General features: G+C 38.8%; 1 protein-coding gene across 1 annotated transcript; it reads left to right on the top strand.

Moving 5' to 3' along the window:
• Positions 1–181: 181 nt before the first annotated feature.
• Positions 182–11725, top strand: LOC125037045 (coatomer subunit gamma-2-like). Its single transcript, XM_047630014.1, has 16 exons — positions 182–277; positions 5768–6006; positions 6376–6495; positions 6751–6917; positions 7346–7475; positions 7809–8023; positions 8251–8482; positions 8697–8856; positions 8962–9107; positions 9291–9497; positions 9660–9835; positions 9979–10126; positions 10389–10560; positions 10702–10796; positions 10936–11173; positions 11308–11725. Exons 1-16 carry the CDS (start codon positions 235–237, stop codon positions 11454–11456), a joined length of 2637 nt encoding a protein of 878 aa, XP_047485970.1. The 5' UTR covers positions 182–234; the 3' UTR covers positions 11457–11725.
• The last annotated feature ends 10077 nt before the right edge of the window (positions 11726–21802 follow it).

Here is a 21802-nt window from a genome sequence, read left to right as displayed (position 1 = left end):
CCCACATCTGAAGGAAATACCTCCAAACAACTTAAAACTAACCATAAACAACACCACAATAACAAAACCCACATTCTCATAAACTCACCTAAACATTAAAATAGCCAAAAACAGCACAAGAAATTTAAAAATATATAAAAATACAAGAACCGGCGAGGAGCGAAAAGAACCGCCGGCTCAGTCCCCGTCTCCTACGTGGCGTAAACAAAGATCTGTCAGCTGATCGACGTCAAGATGATCGGCTCCTTCAAACAGGCGAAAAAAGACGAGGAAGATGGTGATTATGGAGTGAAATTTCGGTCCGGGGCAATGAGGGAAGAGGGAGGATTAATGCGGGGGCGTTTGGGTTGGTGGAAAGTTGGTAAATAGGGAGAAAATTGGGGTTTTCAAGGGAGCTACGTGGCCGGCGATATGTGCAGGTGGAGAGGAAAATGTTGATTTGTTTTCATTATTTCTCTCAATTTTTCTTGGAGGTTATGTTTGATTAGGAATAACGTATGTTTGTTGGTTCTGTTTCTCGAGTCATGTTGGTATCCTGCGTTTATTATGTAATGTGTGATACGTATTAGGTATATGTATGGCAAATATTTGTTGTTCTTGGAGATTAAGTGGTTGTGGATCGGTATTTACGGAAATTATATTAATAGGGTTTAATGTTACTGGAGCGACACAGAGATAGAGGGAAATGGACACTTGCATCATATAGAACACAAGAGAAAGAGTAATAAATGACAGTTATGTCTGCTTCAGCCTCGTATTTAATGACAAAGCTATCCTTATATCATCGCTCAGAAACTAAGTACACAACACCCTTTCACAGCCGGAGTTCTCAATGTTAGTTTTTTGTAAGCTGACATGGAGTGCCAATTAACAGGGGTTATGGGGTGGGCTTGCCCATCTAGGGAATAAATCGAGGGTAGGAAAGGTTAGGTTTGGATTTATGGGTTTGCATGAAACCCTGGTCTTAGGACTTCGCCTCTGGAGGGTGCATCGCTTTTGGTATCAAGCACTTTAACATGAAATGCTTGGGGGACCTGAGAAAAATCAGGGCTCTGGGTTGAGAGGGGAGACAAAATGTATATAAACACATTTGATCTCTGCCTTATTCAAAATGAAATTGAACTGTGTACAGTCTGGAGCAAGAATGGTAGCATCCTTCTCAAGGGCCTAGCAATAAAGTCGTCAATAAATATTCTCCACAAGTTTTTTTGACAGGATAGAGCTTGTACTAATTCCAACTTTGATGATAAACCTCGTGGCGTATCCTTAGTGTATATCCCAGACAAAATCCAATACTGTAATCACATGCATCTTCAGCTTGGAACGGCTTCAAATAGTTAACTGCAAGATGGCCCAAACTGAAGCAACAGGAAAAGAAATGTAATTAAGATTGGCCTGTTGATTGAGAAGTGTTTGACATTAGAAATCTTCTGTAGACAAAATTTGATGCTCAGGTAAATGGGGAGAAAATAGATAGATGGCTCTTTCCTTAACCCTCCAATGATGGTGCCAGAAATCTCTGGGTGTCACTGACTCCAGTGACAGCCGTCCAGGCATTGGGCCAGGGAGTCCGAAACTTATAGCCGGACTTCCAGCTCATCTCGCTCTAGTACGTTGTGTTTTTTGTGCATGATTGTGTTGTGTTACCATATTCAGGTAAGGAAAAGAGAGAAAAAAGGGGAAAGAAAGGGTATATTTGGTCTTTGGAGTTTTAAAATTCTCTCATGATAATAAATCATATGGAGAGCTACAAATCTTAGTAGAGTTACTGTGAGGCATAGAAAAAGAGCGGAAGAAAGGGGATAATATTATAGCAGGCAACATCTAGCTCTGTTAGTCTGAAGGTGAGCCAACAAGTGCTCTTCATAGATACTCCTGCAGTGTCTCTATAGCCAAAAACTAAACAGACTCCCATCATCTGTAGTATATTCTGGCAAGAAAGAGCAGATATTAGATAGGGGTAGTTATATGCTGGTGCTTTGCCATCAAATAACTGACTAAGCTATATCCTACAGAATATTGGCTTAGATATTTATTGACTTTTACTGGAACACCAAAGCTGTTTATTCTAAGGAAGAAGCAGTCCAATGCTCAAGAATTACCCAGTGTTGTGTATCACATGCAAGTTGATCTTGTTTTGCCTTCATGCCTAACAGTGTCACAGCAAAATGCTGAACCTGCATCCACGACATACATTTCAGCACAATAAAGGTTAGACTGGTTCTTTATTTGATGATTAACATCCTGGAAGCATCATCAAAGAATGTGCTATACTGAAACCAATTTATTGAACATGTCTACACAGAAGAAATGAGTTGATGGTGGAGTTTAATATCTGTATTAAATTTTTGTTTACTTGTTTCAATGAAAATAGAAGCAAGTGAAGGTTTTCAAAACCTTGTCCAGATTACTCGAGTTGGCAATAATGTAAAAATCATGAAATTCTGACTTTGTGGTGAATCTTAAAATTCATGAATACTCTCCATGTTAAAGCCATTTCAGTTTACCTATGTTAGTCATACAATTATGTTCATTATATCAATAATAGTGATAGTAATAGATACATATTACTGTTATTCACAGTATGGAACTTAAAGAAGTATGTTACTTGGAAGCAAGGTTATAGGAGATTAATTTATGCAATGTATATTTACTAGCTGGGTGGAGTGGGTGCAGGTTTTCTACTTAATATCCCTGAAGACATCTCATGCATCCAAGTAATGTGTGCTGTGTGGTAGTGTTTTTGTCTAGCAATCTTGCTGACCTGCATTTAAATCCCCCACTGCCAGTGGATGGTTACCCATAAAAGCAAACATAAACAGACAGTCAGTTACACCAGGAATAACTATTGTAAGAAATGGAATAAAACTTTATTTATTTATTTATTTAATCCAAACCGACAAAGGGTCTGGGATATCTCGGCTCAAGCATGATTTTGATAATAGTGCCTTGGTGTAAAGTTCCCACACCTGGTAGTTTGACTAGTTGTACGAATGAACCTTCATAGCTTAGGGTTTTCAATTTTCCAAAACATGCTTTGACTGTGATAATGGAAGGGCTTCAGAGTTGTATTGAAATAGTCTTTAGTCTTTGTGGTGTAAGCCCAGTGGAAAGTTGTAGTTTGGTGTTTTTTGCTTTTATTTTATTTTTTTATTTTTTTTCCATATTTTTCTCTTTCTAGCATAGATTTGTTGTTGTTGTGGTGTAATTATTTCTTGTTATTCTGTAATCACTGGAATCGTTTGCAGGTAACACCCCTGATTGGAATCCCCCCCCCCCCCTTTTTCTTTCTCTTTTTTATGTCCATGCTTTACTACTAAAGGAGTAATTTTTCTGCAGTGGAGATGAAATTTACTTACTGCTTTTTGTGCCATTTCAGTTTTAAAAGCCTTTTGAGTTTTCGACAGTGACTGGGATTTTGTCAGAAAGTTTGCGAGAGCTAGTTGTCTGTATAGATCTCTTTGCATGACTTCTGTGCTTTTTTTTTTTTTTTTTTTTTTTTCCTGAAATCGATGTTGAGGTAGATATTAGATAGGGGTAGTTGTATAATCTTGATAATGATTATACATATAGTAAATATAATGTTGGTCCTGCATCATCCTATTTGATGCATAGTGCATGCTAGAAAAGTATAGTGAGTTATTGGGATGATCATTTGAGTTCTTGATTTTTACAGATTTTATCTAAAATTCCAAAGTTGTAAAAGCAAGATATCCTAAACCATATGTAAACCCTATATTTTCTTGTAACTTTTATAGATTGTTGTGTTCATGTTTTCATTCTAACACTAGTATTTGCACATAACAAAAAACAATTAATTAAGAAAGAGATATACAAGAAGATTTAGTTAGTGATACAAGAATAATTATCAGTATTAAAAAAGAATAAATGAATGTTACTTTGCGCTTGGCCACTAAGGAATCTAAAATTCAGAGAATTCTGTCCCAAAGGGTGTAGCAAGAAATATTTTTTTTGTGTGTGAGGTGTTTTTTTTGTTCTGAGTACAAATGGTCATTAATCAATTTTGCAGGTGCACCATCTTTTGTAACTTTTGTACTTGACCATCGAGGGATCTACCACAAACATGCCAAAGGTTGGACGTTTGCCCTTGACATGCGATATCAGGTCGACTGGTGGAGTAAAGAATAGTTTGCTTAACTTCTATCTCTTATAAATACATACAAATTAGCTAGTCATTAGCTTGACAGCTGAAAATTCCTGGTAGCTGTTGACCGTAGGTAACGATGCTCGACATGTATTTAGTATGGGTGCGTGTGTTAGCTTGTACAGCTCGGGGTCCACCAGAGTGAGGCGTTGCCGTTTCATTCACCTTCAGTGTCACGGAAGATTCCCGTACTGCATAGTTCCTTCTGCCCTTGTAACACTTGCTGTGAAGTTCATCATCCCTGATCAAGGCCAGCACTTGTCCTCTCCCCCTGTGATGAGGCAACCATTGGCCCAGTACAATGTCTACCAAGATTTTTGAGCTGTGTGCTTGTCCTTCAGTTACACTCTTTTCTCCTAATTTGCTCTTCTCAACCGGAAAAGAACTTCCACACTGATGAAGTTGTTTGTCCATTTAATTTTTTTGATTTACCAACACCTCCAAGAGGAATGGATTAAACTAGGAACCATTCCACTCTCCTCGCCCTTTCTCTCCCCAAATTTATTTTTGAGCATGCCACAGACTTCAAAACATGTACTGTGGCATTGATGAGTCGATTCTTCTACATTAATGCGAATCTCCCAACATCAGCTGTGGGCCCATGCAATACTTACCTAATTATGCAATACATTTGTCTTCATTAGATTTTGTACAGTACTGCAAGTGACATGAGCTTAAGGTTATAAAATGTGTACATATAGTATTTAGAAAAAAATGCGATAAACAGGTAAAAGTGTAATTTTCATGTTTTTCTTTATCATCTCATGTCTGCTTTTCTTTGAAATTTATTGGTTATTCTTACAACAGGGCAACAAAATTTAATATTGCTTTTTTTCTTCTTCTTGTCTTTTTTTCTTTTTCTCCTCCCTTTTTTTTTTCTTTTTTTTACAATTTGTACAATTTGCTGGCAATTTATTACAGCAGTGAAAATTCATATTTTTACATACACTTGCTTCTGTATTGCTATATATCTACAGTTCAGCTTCTGTGGATTTACAAGACTGTTTCCCAAGATGCGTCTGTTGACCCAAAAGTTTTTTCAACAGGTCAGGCCAGACTATCATTAAACCTTTCAGGATAAGTACAGAGTCATTGGCTTAACGGCAAAGCATGTCAGATTTGGTTTGGGTTGAAGACAAGCCTCCACACTCCGAGGGCATGGTAGATGCATTGCCAACTGTACATATTTCGTCACAGCTTCTTATGCGTTTTGTTTCCGTATTGAGTTACTTGGTATGACAATTCGTAAAATTACATTCTGCGATGGTTTTTTTTTCTTTTATTTTTGGCTCGATTACTCTCACTCCCTTTCCTCTTCCACTTTGTCACCTTATTAGTCCCCACGGCTTCTTTCTTCCTTTCTCTCTATCTCTCTTTTTTCTCATTTTTCTTCCCAGTTTCCTTTCCTCACCCCATCTCTGCCTTTTACTCCCATTTTTCGCAACTTCTCATCTTCTTCTGTTGCTTTAGTTCATTTCACATGTCTTGATGTAGAAGATAAGATTTTCTGTTACTTTTCATACAGTGCATAACAAAATATTTTCAAAAAGAAAAATTTGTAAATAAAATATTCTTAAGACAACCCTCCTTCCCGGCTCTCAGGGTGCGGGAACCCCTACCACAGTGTGGACAAGACGTCTGTGCTGCAGGAGGCACGGGTGTTCAACGAGACACCCGTCAACGTCAAGCGCAGCACGCATGTCCTCACCAAGATCCTGTACCTGCTCAATCAGGGCGAGACCTTAGCCACTAAGGAGGCCACAGATGCCTTCTTCGCCATGACCAAGCTGTTCCAGAGCAACGACCTTGTCCTAAGGCGGCTTGTGTACCTTGGCATCAAGGTGGGTGTCTAAGTTCTGTGCCCCTCCATACAATCTGATGTTATATAAGTTTAAAATCTTTACACAATCGAAGTTACTTTTTTTTATCGATGTTCATTATCATTATCAACTTTTGATTTCTCATCATCATTATTGGCAGTTATTTAGATTCATTTTTATTTATTTTTTGTAATTTTCAAATTAGTCTGAGACTAAATTGTTTCGATATGAAGTAGCTTTGGATATTGTAGGTTTTATTACTGAGTGAGTCAGTAGTTGAGATATTCTGTGTATCAAGTATGAACATAAAGCATGTTATGAAATGAAGTGGGTCTATATCCCTACACAGAGCTCTTCCTAACTTTTATTTTCTCTTCCTTATGAATTCAGGAATTATGCAATGTGGCTGAAGATACAATCATCGTCACATCATCCCTGACCAAGGACATGACGGGACGGGAAGACCAGTACCGAGCACCAGCCATCAGGGCTCTCTGCCGCATCACTGATGTAAGTGGACAAGGAAGCATGGGGCTAGGTAGCCCGTGTGGGGGTCTGGTAGACATCAGATTGCTTCTCAGGCAGTTGTATTTTGACTAAATAAAGGATTGTTTGTTGAAATATTAAGATGTAATCCAGAGGAAATTTTTGAAAGTATAATTATAGAAGTAATGTATCATTATTATTATTATGATGGTGATTATGACTAGGAAATACTAATTCCTTTTTGTTTTTCTCCATTTGTATTTTCACCATCTGTTCTAGGCAACAATGATGCAAGCCATCGAGCGGTACATGAAGCAGGCCATTGTGGACCGCGCTCCGGGAGTGAGCAGTGCCGCCCTGGTGTCCTGTCGCCACATCATGAAGGATTCCCCCGATGTGGTCAAGCGCTGGGTGTCAGAAGTGCAAGAGGCACTTAGCTCTGACTGGTAAGTGGAGGAGGGATGTTGTAAAGGGATTGGAACCTGGTCTTGGTCCTTCATTGTATTGATGTTGATATACAACTCCTAGACTAGGGATGAAGAACTTTGCAATGCTATAGTCGTACCAGGCATGATGAGTCGGTTTGTTATGATGGCTATAGGCATGGCCCAGCAGATACATGTTAAGAACTAGCTTTCCTGTAATACTGCCCATATGCAAAAAAGGGTGGGATATCCTAGAAGAATATATTCAAAATTCAAAAGCGAAGCAGAAAATAGGTTTTAAGTGGCCAAAGGATGGTTTGCAAGGACTAATAGAGAGGAGGAAAAGAGATGCATTTCATTAATCACCAAATCCTGGGAGGTAATACGATGCCAACTTATGCCAACCTCTTTTATGTATTACTGTATCTTAACTCAGAGATTCATTTCAGTGTGATGGTTCAGTTCCATGCCTTAGGAGTCTTGCACCAGATTCGCAAGTCTGACAAGCTGGCTGTGACAAAGATGGTGTCCAAGCTTACGTCTTCGGGCCCTCGATCTCCCTACGCCATCTGTCTGCTGGTGAGTCCACTTCTTTTTTCTTTTTAGGTAGGTTCCTGGTTGACACAACTGTCATTGTTTAGGCCCATGTGTTGGTGATTTTTCTCACCTGGAGATTAATGGTGATGTTTGGAAAGACTACTGATTGGCCTGTTGCCTAGAGTCAGGGGGGGTCCTGTTTGCTCATAATCAAGAATCGTTACTTCAGCAATAGTCTTGGTTCATGCCTCCTACAATGAATTGCCTTATCAGAAATTCACTATAAGTACATCCTAAGAAAATTAAAACTCATAGTTTACCATCTGGAAATTATGCATTTCATGTTGAGATACAAACCACCAATCTCTCCTCCAGATCCGTATTGTGGCCAGGCTCATTGAGGAGGACGAGGCTGGTGCTGACTGCCGCCTGTTTGACTTCTTGGAGTCAATGTTGCGGCACAAGGCAGAGATGGTTATTTACGAGGCAGCCAATGCCATTGTCACCCTGAGAAAGTCATCGGCCAGGGACCTTGCCCCGGCCATCTCCGTTCTCCAGCTCTTCCTCTCAAGCCCCAAGCCAACCCTGAGGTCAGATCCAGATAAGAATATTTTTGAGAATTTAAGTTTTGATGAAGGAGTGCTAAGAGTTTAGAAATATAGTATGTCATACATTGTACAATTCTTTAAGAAATTAGTAAGGATTAACCCCTAATGCAGTCACATGATTAAGCCATTTCTTCCTTTCTTTTATATTCATTGACTATGTGTGTATTTAGATGAAATTGGTATTCATCCTTTTCTCTCTCTCTCTCTAGGTTCGCAGCAGTACGTACCCTGAGCAAGGTGGCCATGACGCAGCCCAATGCAGTGACGGCCTGCAACCTTGACCTGGAGAACCTGATCCAGGATGTGAACCGCTCCATTGCCACGCTGGCCATCACCACCCTGCTCAAGACTGGCTCTGAGGGCTCCGTTGACCGCCTCATGAAGTCCATCTCTTCTTTCCTGAACGACATCTCAGATGAGTTCAAGATTGTTGTGGTTGAGGTGCGTTGCTCTCTCTCTCTCTCTTTTTTTTTTTTTTTTTTTTTTTACGTTACTGTTTTGCCTTGCTTTTTGGGTTTGATGGTCATTTGATAATCAAGTGAATCCAAATGCATAAAGAGAGGGATGATTCTCAATGTAGTTTGTGTTTAGTTAGGTTTTGTAATTCTGTTTTCTCTCTTTATTTGTATGAAATGATAATCACCATACCCGACAGGCACTGAGGGCGTTGGCATTGAAGTACCCAAGGAAGCAGGCTGTGCTCATGGGCCAGTTGGCGGACATGCTCCGTAGCGAGGGTGGGCTTCCATACAAGGAGGCCATTGCCAGTACCATCATCACCATAATTGAGGATAACCCAGAGGCGAAGGAGAAGGGTGAGAGACCAATAAAACCTTTGTGACTCCCAAAATGTATTGATTGGTTCCCTTAGTGATAGCAGGAAAAGGCAAGTTGCATCATGCTCCTATTCTCTCCTATAGGTCTGGATCACTTGTGCGAGTTCATTGAAGACTGTGAGCACACAACACTTGCCGTGCGAATCCTTCACCTTCTGGGCCGAGAGGGACCAAGAACACGCCAGCCGGCACGTTACATCCGTTTTGTGTACAACCGTGTGATCTTGGAGGTTTGTAACCTGTGTTTTCTGTGGTAATGTGTTCCCCTTCACCCTCTTCTCAATATTTTTTTCTTTCTTTATGTATTATTTTGCACTGCCTCTTTCAGATGTTTTATTTTATTGTTTCGGGATTGTAATTATCTCTTCTGCAAAGTTTACAACATAGTAATTGTGATCATCTTGCACCCACAGAATGCTGCTGTGAGGGCAGCAGCGGTATCTGTTCTTGCCAAGTTTGGTGCCCAGTGTGAAACCCTGCTGAGCAATGTGCTGGTTCTGTTGCAACGCTGCATGATGGACACTGAGGATGAGGTTCGTGACCGTGCCACTTACTACTACGCAGTGTTGGCCACGAGGGATTCAGCTCTCATCCACCGCTACATCCTCAACCCTCCTCAGGTGTGTGTTGAATAGATTGGAGGGAATTTGATTTTATTAGAGCTCTTTTTGGAAACTTAATTTGGTACCAGAACTTGTTTGATTGGTGTTGAATATGGACTTCTTGCATATGAGGAGGAGAATAGTAGTGTATCATTGATAAGCAAAATTTTCCTCTCTTAGTTTGCCCTTCCAAGCTTGGAGAGAGCCCTTGTCCAGTACTTGCGCGCGGACACCTCTGCACCCTTCGAGACACGTGCAGTGCCCACAGCACCTCCTCCACAAGAAGAGAAGAAGGCTCAGAACATCATGGAGGTGGCACCACGGCAGGAGGAGCGTGTCGTGCCCACGCATGAGAAGTACGTTATCAAAGCCTTCAGGACTTTACAATCCTCATAGTCTTTATGTTAAAGTTCGATGTAGATTCTTGCAATGTTCCAGTGTTATTTCCCTCTTTCATGTCTGCAAAACTGGCATTTGATTGTTTTTTCCTTTACCCAAGGTATGCAGAGCAGCTGTCAGCCATACCCCAGTTTGCAAATCTGGGTCCCCTCTTCAAGTCATCTACACCAGTGGAGCTCACTGAGTCAGAGACTGAGTACATGGTGCGATGCATCAAACATACATTCCGCGATTACATTGTTCTACAGGTGAGAAAATTAGTTTCTGCATAAAGGGGAATTATTATTTTTTAGTTTATGTCCATACTTGCCTTTAAAAGAACATTTACTCTTTCATATGGTTCTATCATAGATTTGCTTATCATAGCAAATACAGGTCTGTAAGGTTGATGAGAATGAAAGGTATCTTTAATCAGTATGAGATTGGTTATTATGATCATAGTTCATTAGCATTGCTAGAACAGCGCACTCACAGTGAATGCCCAACTAAATTCTTCCTCCTTTCTTTTAGTTTGACTGCACCAACACTTTGAACGACCAGTTACTAGAAGCTGTTAATGTAGTGGTGGAAGGAGAGGACTGGGATGTTCTGCTGTACATCCCTTGTCCTTCTCTGCCGTACTCTCAACCAGGGTCCAGCTATGCCCTTCTTCGGATTCCAGAAGATATTATGGCAACTACTGGTAAGTTGTCAGGATACCTGGATGTATCTTGTACCTCTTTGTTTTGATTTCCAGATGATGTTAGTCTGTTTCTTGTTTTTATTTATCTTTAAATTCCATTTGCATCTAGTGTTTTATTTACCCAAAGCTCATTGCTTCTAGGTACCTTTTCGGCCACCCTCAAATTCAAAGTTCGGGACTGCGATCCAGCTACAGGAGAGCCCGATACCGAGGATGGATATGAGGACGACTACACGGTGAGTTATGCTTTTTCTTTATTTTCTCTCTCCAGTTTTACCAGTTCCTGAGTAGAAGGAATCTTGTTTCATTGTATACTATTCATTAAGTAAACCAGTATTGTGTTGTTCTTATCCCAGTTTCCATATTTCTTAACAGCTTGAGGACATTGAGATTAGTGTAGCAGACCACGTCCAGAGAGCCGCACGCAACAACTTCGCTGCCGGCTGGGATGAGCTGGGAGCAACTAATGAGCTGGAAGACACATTCGCCCTCTCTGCCATGAGCTCACTGGAAGAAGCTGTCACTCAGGTTACACAGTTCTTGGGCATGCATCCTTGCGACCGCTCCGACCGCATTCCTGAAGGCAAGAGTGCCCACACCTTATATCTTGCAGGTAAGACCGTCCTTCTTCGTTCTGTACATACAGAATTTGTCCGTCTTTGCCTTTATACATAAATCTGCATTGATCATTGTATGATCATGCTATTTTGAACACAATCTTACCATTTGTTTATTTTTCTCGAAAAGGTACTTATCGCGGTGGCCACGAAGTGCTGGTGAGAGCTAAGCTAGCGCTCTCAGATGGCGTGACGATGCAGCTGACGGTGCGATCAGATGACCCAGGAGTTTCCGAAGTCATCGCCTCTGCCTGTTGGTTAAGCATCATCACCACTTGAGGAAATTAGTGATCAAATCATAGACAGGCACAAGCTTATGGAAAAGAAGTGAAACGTTATTGAAATCCATTGGAAGTTATGTTATTTTGCATTTTAGTTGAATGTTAAGCTTGGATATGTTAATGAGAGATATATATATTTGAATTTATTATTTTAATAAGTTATGGTATGGTAAATCTCTGTCCTTTACTCATATCACTTTTAATGTATTTTGTTATGTAACAAGGAAGTGAACCAGTGACCGTAATAAAGTTATTTGAACCACTTTATATCTTGCATTCATTGCTACAGATCTCCTTCACATTCATACAACCTACTCCGAAAACAGTGTAATCAAAATCCCTTATGGCACCTGGAATGACTTTTATCTTTACTTCAGAAAAAAGCCTCCTATCTCTAAATCTTCGAGAGCCTTATACCTTCATATTTTACTACTCTAAGATTATGAAATACTCTGTATCCTGTACATGTCTAAAGCTGTGAGAAAGTAACTGCTTTTGTGTAAAGGAAAGTAGTCCCAATACTTATAGCAGTTATGTGAAGAGGTGATCGAAGGAGAATTCTCATTGCTTTATTTTGTATTTTTTCTGAATGGGAAAGAGTCCCTCAGTCCCTCTGGAAATCCACAAAAATCGCCTTACTGAAACAATTTTTTTTTTTACCTGGGGGCTTCGTCCCAAAGCCCCACCCTATCGCTATATTTTGTATGCGCCAATAATGGCCTTAGATGTTGATGCGGCAGAAAAATCTCAATAAATAAATAAATACCCAAAGGGTCCGGCGTTTAAAAGGACAGCCACTCGGGGTAACGTTCTCCACTTGCCAAAACCAAGGTCATTCGGAAGAAAGCTCCGTCCTATCCCTTGCGAAGGAACTCGTGACGTAAAGTTGATCGTCGGTGTCTTGGAAATTGGCAAGAATTGCAGTAGACAGCTACGCATCCCAAACTCAACCCTCAGACGCTGAAGAGGCTCATTTTAATCGCCAATCCATCCCTTCTTCGACACCTTCCACTGGCAGCCTTCGAGTGACACGATCTCTTACTTAGACAAAGATATAAATGTCTGTCTCCGTAAACTGTAGTGGGCGAGTATCCTCAACATATAAGAATGTATTGTAAAGGCGTGTGTAGCCATTTAACAGTCAAAATCATGTGGCTAAGTTCCCTTTGCTTGAAAGTTGCATGTCATTTCTCTTAGTACCTGATAACATTAAGTTTTGTGAAAGAGGCGTGACCCTTTGTAGTTCATGACTTACTTTGGAGCTTTTTAGGCAGGTAGATCCGAGACTCGATTACAGAAGTGTTGTAAAGATAATAACATAATCTGTGGGATGCAGAGAGAGCGAATATCTGGATGGATTCCAACTCACACTGGGTTATGGTGTTGATCCCTTACCGAAGAATACCTTTACACCTGCTACACTCGACGTTAGTTACCGAGTCTCTAGCTAGTCCTATTAATAAACCGAAAGCAATTCATTAATACCCTCTAAGAGAAAAGAACGAATAAGAATCAGACAATGCAAATGGTGGGGGGCTTAAGAGGCTGAAACAAAGCCAATGTGGGTATCACTTCTACCTTGGACCTCAGCCATCGTCTCAACTAATTTTGCATGGTCTTTTCTTCTCCTTTCGTTTTCCTTTTTTTCTTCATCCCTTCTGTCTACTTACCCTGATCGCTAACTCATTTTATCCTTTTCGCCACAATACTTTGTAATAATGTTGTGCGACCCTTGATGTCTGGTACATTTGCTTATCTTAACCAATGACCTTTATGGAAATCCGCAAACATCGCCTTGTGAACAAAATTTTTTTTTTAGTCGCCCTACCCTGTCGCTATATTTTAAATACGCCGCTTTATGACCTGAGATGTTGATGCGGCAGATTTTTTTCGGTAAATTAATAGATAATGTAAATGGTGGAAAAGAGGTCCATGCTACATTCCCAAATTGCTAGTTGTGTGTTGAAGATACAAAACAAATGCTTTCTCAGTATATAAGGGAATGTAATATAATGCGAGACTGCTAATTTTCTGTGGTGTATTTCGGTCTATTTCGAAGTTTTCAATACAGGGCACTTTGATACTTTACCCCAACTTTGCATGCTATTTATAATGAGCAAAAGGGTATTTTGTCAAACATATTCGGCAAAATTGCGTAGGCCAGTGTAGCTACTGAATACTGCAAAGGTAGTCATTCCTTGTGGTTGTAAATATGAGCGATGGTGCGGCAGAATATGTTCAATGAAATGATAAAATGAAGAGAGAGGATAAAAAAAAGAAGAGAAAGGGCCAAGAAAAAGGAAAGAAATATTTTCCACTTCAGGTCAATACGATAGAAAGAATTGCAGTTGATGAAGGGTATCTGAATCGCATAAAATCAAGTACAAGATAAATGGTAGAGGAATGATACGGAATAATTGTATTTATACTTCTGAAAAAAGTCCTTCTGTGCAGTAGCAATATAGTAAGCCACTACTTACTTATGCGCCAAGGCTTTCTCAAGTTTTTAACTTGCAATTGCGCCTATATCGGTGTCACCAGATCAGACGCACTTTTATATTTTTGTATTTTTATCATTTCTGGCTTTTTCATCCTTGAGAGTTTAATTAACCGCTGTTGGTCTTCGCAGTTTAGGAACTCAATTAATTTTCTTTTTACTTTCCTATGACTGCTTTCACTTGGTAGGCTCTTAAGCAACCGTAGTTCGCCTGCTCCTTATTCAAAGTTCCTTTTCCTAAGTTTGGGGTTCACATATTTTTTTAACTTAAATCTTACCGCTTCTTCCTTATTGCATATGAATTAATCTTTTTCGTGATCCCCATTCATTTTAACTCGGTGGAATCCATGCGTGGTGTATCAAAGTAGATATATGAGGATCTTCGTGGTCTATCTGGGTCTTTGAATTATGTACATGTTGCTGCTTATAGGTACGGATATAATTATATAAGGAGAACGATATAGATACATGACGATACATGAATCTTAAATCAACCACTAAAAAGGTGGCCATTTACTTTATATAATGAATGTTTTTTTCTTTTTCTTTTCCTCTTTTGTCCAAGAAATCATGGCTCTGGATGTAAATGTCGCAAAATTGTGTATCTGAAAGTGCATAGCAGATTGTAAAATGTTTACGTGTATGGTGCGTATAGAAGTCCCGCAGCTGGTGACGAAATTTATAACTGTCTCTTCGCTATTATGTCTGTTGTTAAGGATTTCGATGCCAGAGGTTATTCTGCTTCTGCTGGCGACTCTAATGCTCATACTATAGAGTGGCAAGAGTCTGTGACCTATACAGACGCCCATGGTAGAGCTCTACTTACAACTCTGCTTGTTTTAGTGGGTGCTGGCAGTGGGTAGACTTTCCCATTAATGTTTACGGAAAACCTCCTCACATCGTGTTCACTAACGATCCAGGTATTACTGCGAGTTCAGTAGTAGGTAATGCTGATCACTTTCTACTGAATCTTCATATTTTTATATATTTCATTTTTAGGGGTCATATTTCATATATCATTTTTAGAGGTCGAATTGTTAGATTTACGACACGCCCCAGGATGTTATTGAAAATGTCTCCGTCTCTTGATTTCTCCTGTTTCTGAGTTTGAATGTACTCCTGCGTAATGTGATGGCGTTCTTCATCGATCTGTACCCAAAATGCATATTTAGGAGTATGTTGAACGATAGACTATGATTCAACAGAACACGCATTAGTCTATAATATAAAGCAGGGTATTTGTAGGAGATGAATACTCACTTCACTTCAACCTAATTCAACTTAACCTAACCTAACCTCACTTTATCTAACCTAATTTAATTTCACCTTATCAAACTTAATTTAATTTCACCTAATCAAACTTCATCTAACTTAACCTAGCTTTACTTCACCTAGCCTAACTTCACCTCAAACTCACCTCGCTTCACCTACCCTAATCTTATCTAACTTAACTTCACCTCAGTTTACTAATCGAGCCTAACCCAACTTTACCTCATTTCACCTAACCTAACCTGACCAAATCTAACTTAACCTAACCTTAAATTTCCAATACCTCAGTCTAATGTTTTGATTATGTTAAGTCAGGTTTACAAGTCAGTCCTTGTACGTCATATCAAGCATAATTGATTGGTCTATTAAGATTAAGTTAGAAGAAGTGAAGTGAAGTTAGGTAGGTTAGGTTAGGATAATGTAACCTAGTCTAACCTCAACTATATTTAAACTAACTCACTGGGCCAGGCAAGAACCATCATTTTTTTTACAAGAGGACGTAAAAACATAGTTATTCGATGAACTAAACGATACCTAAACTCTACGGAATGCCAACCCACATTCCACTATGTTTCCATTGTACAGATTTGTTTATTTTACTGAAAAGATATAAGAAGCATAAATATTGAGAGAAGATAATCTTTATATCACTAGGAAGACACCAAGTAATCAGTACTAAATTGCACAAGGATAAAGAAAATCTACGGGTTTTAACTGCAAGTTGATAATTTAAATATCATAAATATCATCAACTTACCAATCAGTTACGCTCATTTACGAGTTTATGTAATCTGCTTGAAATATTGCGTAGACTGTTTTGTATAGGAATATGTTTGAAGAAAAGATGTTAAGGAGAAAACAAATATATATGTATATATTGAAACTTCCAAAAGTAATTGATGTACTTGGGTAACAGAACTTTACGGGTTTCGTTTCCACATTCCACTATCTTCTCATAGTCGATAATAATTCACATGATCTACCAGGCTTAAAGCATAACATATAAGTGTAAATTTCTTAAAAAAGGGATCAAGAAAAAACATGACTATACTTTGATCCCGCAAGGCTGCAACTTTTACATTATTTATTTATTTTCTTTGTCTTCTCTTTCAATAATCATTTATCTGTTCTGTCGAAGGTACTCTGTAGAGAATGAAAATGACGCACAGGTAGGTACAAACACTCAAACATACAAAAAGAGTGGTAAGATAAGGCAAATACATTACTAAAATTATATAAAATGTTCTCAAAATACACTTTTATCACAAATTCCATAGTGTTAATTACCATGTTTCAGTATACTCTTCTAATTGATTATTATCTGTCAGGTATGCAGTCCTTCAACATGTCTAAAATCTGAATTTAGAAAAATAGGTTACATATAGTCGAAAAACTGAACAGACTGACGTGAATCTTACACAAACCTGACCTGACCTGGGATATCAGTAATCATAGATGGTAACAAACTTCAGGGACCTGTCTGACCCATATGCCGATACGATAAAGCTTCGAAAAGAAGGGTTTAATGAAAATCCCTTTTATCCAGACAATGGTGAACTGAATGCGCTGAATTTGACTGGGATATTCTTATATTATTCTGTTATATTTCAGTTTAACCCCTTGCCGACGGGTACAACGGGTAGACACGTGCTATGCCTATTGTCAGTACTTCTTTGATTGTTTTTACACATAGATGGCTATACTTGTACTAAGTCACCAATGAGCCAGTTAGGAGTACTGCCCGTCTCGCCCGTTCACCCTCTTCTTTGATTTACGAAATATTTTACATTATCTTATTTTGCTGTTACTAATATTAAAAAACATTATAATAATTATAATGTTTATAATAAAAATAACACCATCGATATCCATAGCACTAGTAAAAAACACGTTTTTCCCGCCAATTCAAATCACGTATGGCCACAAGGTCTATTAATTGACTCCTTTGTGGCTAAGCACTAGCAAAGCCATCTATGAGCAGACATTTCACAAAAAATATAAAAAATGGGCACAGCATTTTCCCCATTTTTTGTTCATTTTCCCCGACGGCATTGGGTTAAGAGTTGATTGAACCTAAGATTTATTATTAATCAAAGAAGTTAGTGTTAAGTTCAGTATAAAATTGAGTAGTCTAAACAACTCGTGTAGCATGCATAGTTCATCCAATATGTACAAGTAGACAGAACGAGGCATTGGATGTACACACTTTCTCACATTATCAAATAGCAAGATGCATTATCCACCATCAAGGGGACAGGAATCAAACACACAATACTGAATCCTTTTATTTATTGTGAATATACAATACCAAAAAAGTCCCTAACATATCATCTGCCTTTTCTGTGATACCCTAAGTATTCTCATTAATCACTCAAAACTTTACCTGTTCACATATACTTTGTAGTATAGTGAAAGGAGGAATGTATCGTATTTTCATAGTCCTAAACTCATGGCTGAGAATTGAATGCAGTAGCTTTTATCCACATGACGCACCTGTAACAAAAAAACATAAAACTGTTTATACTACACACTGTTAAAATTATCTTGACGTAATAATATTCAGTCCAAAAATGCCTATCAAAATAATGTTGGCTGCCATGTGACCAACAGCGTAAAGACAACTGCCAGCGCATAAGGCATTCCTTTCTCTTCGAATTTCCTTAGCACTGGCTGGGTAAATGACCGTGCCTGTGACTCTGGATTCGAATAACTGATAATAACTGATAGTTAGGATTTAGATAATCTAAATCGATTGAATATTTTGTTTGTGTATCATGACATACAAAAAAACTGATTCGTGATATTTGCTCCACCTAAAGAATCACATTATTTTCATAATACAAGGTAATTATGATGCATGGTAATTCATTTTCTTAAACAGTGAATAATTACAAGATAGCAAAGATGAAGAGATTTTAACATCTGATTCTTACCTTAAGATCCGATCCCAATATACCAACCAGCACTGCAGCAAAACGTCTGGTAAAATAAGTAATTTGTTAACATATAAAAGTGACATAATATATATAGTTTCTCATACTACAAAAAGACTCAAAATCTCTATCAGCTGTCGCTTGTCCGGTGACCAGCGGCGTAAAGACAACCGCCAGCGCATAAGACTTGCATTTCTCTTCGAATTTCCTCAGCACCGACTGGGTAAAAGGACCCCGACTGTGACTTGGGATTCGAATAATTTAAGAATTTTGAAAAGTATCATAGTCACTCTTTTCTTCTTCTGAATATCATGCTTTTTAAAAATGAAAGGGTTATAATTTTCCAATACGTAAATACTGGATATACAAGGTAACTATTCAACAGGATATTTACTTTCTTGAGACAAAGATTAATCAAATATAGGTTGATAGATGAAGCTTACCTTAATGGCCGCCCAAGACATGCCGCCCGTTGATCCGAAAAAAACACCTGACAACATAAGTTTTTGTTAGGATCCAGATATAACATATTTACGGTTTCTAGTACTACAAAAAGAGTCAGAATCTCTACCAAATGTCGCTTGTCCGGTGACCAGCGGCGTAAAGACAACCGCCAGCGCATAAGACTTGCATTTCTCTTCGAATTCCCTCGGCACCGGCTCGGTACAGAACCTCGTCGGTGATTGAGGATTCGAATAATTTCAGATTTTTAAAAGAATTATGGTCACTTTTTTTTCTACTTAAAGAAAAATCAAAGACATATGACTTTCCAATATGTAAATACTGGATGTACGATAGGATATTTCATTTGTTTCATTTCTTCAAACCAAAGATTAATATGAAAGGTTGATAGCAAGAGATGAAGAGATTTCCACGCTTGAACCTTACCTCAATGGCCGCCCAAGACACGCCGCCCGTTAATCCGAAAAAACACCTGACAACATAAATCCCTGTTAATATCCAAATATAACAAACATACGGTTCCTAATACAACAAAAAAGACTCAGAATCTCTATCAACTGTCGCTTGTCCGGTGACCAGCGGCGTAAAGACAACCGCCAGCGCATAAGACTTGCATTTCTCTACGAATTTCCTCAGCACTGGCGGGGTAAAAGGCCCCCGACTGTGACTTGGGATTCGAACTAGCTATGTAAAATATAAATATGTTTAAAACTATCATATAGTTCCTCTTCAAGGCTTAAAGGTGATTCAACTCTATAACTATGCGTAAATAATTTGTCTAAAATGTTATTGGCTCCTCTACATTTTGCCAATAATATAAACAATACCTAAAAACGAAATGAGAAATTCACAATATACCCACACATATCGAGTCTTACCTTAATAGCCTCTCAATAAGTAGCATCCTGGACTACAAGTAACCAGCACCTGACAAAGCGAAAAAGTCCACATTAAGCAAACAGGATACATTTATTGCAATATGTCATTATTTCCTATATATATATGTGTGTGTGTGTGTGTGTGTGTGTGTGTGTGTGCGTGTGTGTGTGTGTGTGTGTGTGTGTGTGTGTGTGTGTGTGTGTGTGTGTGTGTGTGTGTGTGTGTGTGTGTGTGTGTATGTGTATGTGTATGTGTATGTGTATGTGTATGTGTATGTGTATGTGTATGTATATGTATATGTATATGTATATGTATATACACACACATATATATATATATATATTAAACACTTGTGTCAGAGCCAAATGTGATTATTTCCTAAAAGAAGCGAAACAGTTGTAAAGAAATAACTACTGTCCATCACGTAACCAGAAGAGAAATGGTTAATGCTTTAAACAAATAAATATCATAGAGCACTGTGGTAAAGTATTGTGGTGAACGGGTTTCTTTATTAAAAAAGAATGTCAGAGTTCAACGGCCATGGTATTATAAGATAGTATGGTAAAGAAAGGGATTGAAAGAGGGGGAGTAAATGGGATAGAATAGGAATAGACAAATAGGGGGAATAATTAAGGACAAACGGTGATCCAACGAAGTGTATTTACGCGTCTGAGGAAGGAGAATAGTTCGAAAAGTTGAAAAGGTGGACCAGAAGAGGAAAAGGCAGCTGGCGGAAGGTAATCGCTCCCCCCCCCCCCTTCGGTTAGCCGTGACGCTATTTAGACTTCTTGCCTGGGACTGCCTCGGATTATTCTCGAAGTAACTTAAAGTAGCCGATTTCTTATCTCTAGCACTTTAAAATTGAAATGGGTTCTTTAGACTCTCTCTGAACCGTCGAAAAGGCTCAGAAAAAAAATGTTTTACGATATATTATTCGACTATCAGCAAAACACCCACACACGCTCAAATGCATCCATCCACTCATCCAAATTCACCCATCCACATCCACCCACTCATCCACATCCACCCACTCATTAACATCAACCCACTCATCCACATCCACCACCCCTCCTCTCCACACACACACACACACACACACACACACACACACACACACACACACACACATACACATACACATACACATACACACACACACACACACACACACACACACACACACACACACACACACACACACACACACACACACACACACACACACACACACCGAGTGACAATGTATGTCGCCTGGCCTGTGACCAGCAGCTTAAAGACAACTACCGGAGTATAAAGCCATTTTTATCTTCGAATTCCTAAACACTGGCCGGGAAAATAGAGGTGACCCAGCCAGCGAGTCTGGATTCAAAAGTAGGAGTGAAAATTTAATTCTAACTAATATTGAAGATTATGAATTCATTCAAATAATTCAAAAGTAACGAATGCCGTTTTTTTTTTCTTCGCTCTATCTTTCTTTTTCTTTATTTCATTCATTCTCTCTCTCTCTCTCTCTCTCTCTCTCTCTCCCCTCTCTCTCTCTCTCTCTCTCTCTCTCTCTCTCTCTCTCTCTCTCTCTCTCTCTCTCTCTCTCTCTCTCTCTCTCTCTCTCTCTCTTCTCCCCCCCCCCCCTCTCTCTTGCCCTTTTTCTTTCTGACATCTGTTTATATTCATCTTTTCACCATCTAAATTCATGCAGCCCTTCAATGCTCCACACTGCATCAAGGATATTATACTAATTAGGATTCTACGAGGTTAAATAATTTCCAGTGACAAAACTACAACGATTCATATTATGTCATATAATAATCAAGTCATGTTCTGTCTACTTGGTACTGTAATCTAATTACCTATTTGACCGCATTGTACTATAATCCAGCACAAGATTAAAATGACTTAATTGATGTCCCATTTTCTATGAATAAATAGCCAAGGACGTAATGCAGAAACAGAAAAAGAGCCAAAGAATATATGTTCGAAAATGATATCATGAAGAAAAAAAAAAAATCGAGGAACTTGCACAAAAGATGACAATCAAAACCAAGGTAAAAACTCGTCCCATTTCACTAGAATTTCTGGATATATTTCCCCTAGAAAAAAAAAAAAAGATATTCAGCAAGCTATTTGACAACGGTAAACGCAACAGGCAAAGCTACCCTTTCAACATCATACAACCAACTAACGATTCCTGTTGGATATTTCCCCTGGAACAGCAGGTCACAATGTGGATTTTGATGTAACAGACAAAAAAAAGTCATCAAATATTAAACTATTATGCACATCTAGAAATTTTAACATGGGGAGAAT

This window comes from Penaeus chinensis, chromosome 22 (assembly GCF_019202785.1).
Source record: "Penaeus chinensis breed Huanghai No. 1 chromosome 22, ASM1920278v2, whole genome shotgun sequence".
NCBI lineage: Eukaryota > Metazoa > Arthropoda > Malacostraca > Decapoda > Penaeidae > Penaeus > Penaeus chinensis.
Note: the sequence above shows the minus strand (reverse complement) of the source record. Positions and strands in the feature narration are given on the sequence as shown.

What these genes read in the sequence shown, in the direction of transcription:
- LOC125037045 (XM_047630014.1), top strand. Translation starts at nt 235, where the DNA reads ATGATCGGCTCCTTCAAACAGGCGAAAAAAGACGAGGAAGATG. An exon ending in ACATCCTCAACCCTCCTCAG is followed by an intron (nt 9,498 to 9,659) that starts GTGTGTGTTGAA and finishes TTCCTCTCTTAG; the next exon opens with TTTGCCCTTCCAAGCTTGGA. An exon ending in GCGATTACATTGTTCTACAG is followed by an intron (nt 10,127 to 10,388) that starts GTGAGAAAATTA and finishes CCTTTCTTTTAG; the next exon opens with TTTGACTGCACCAACACTTT.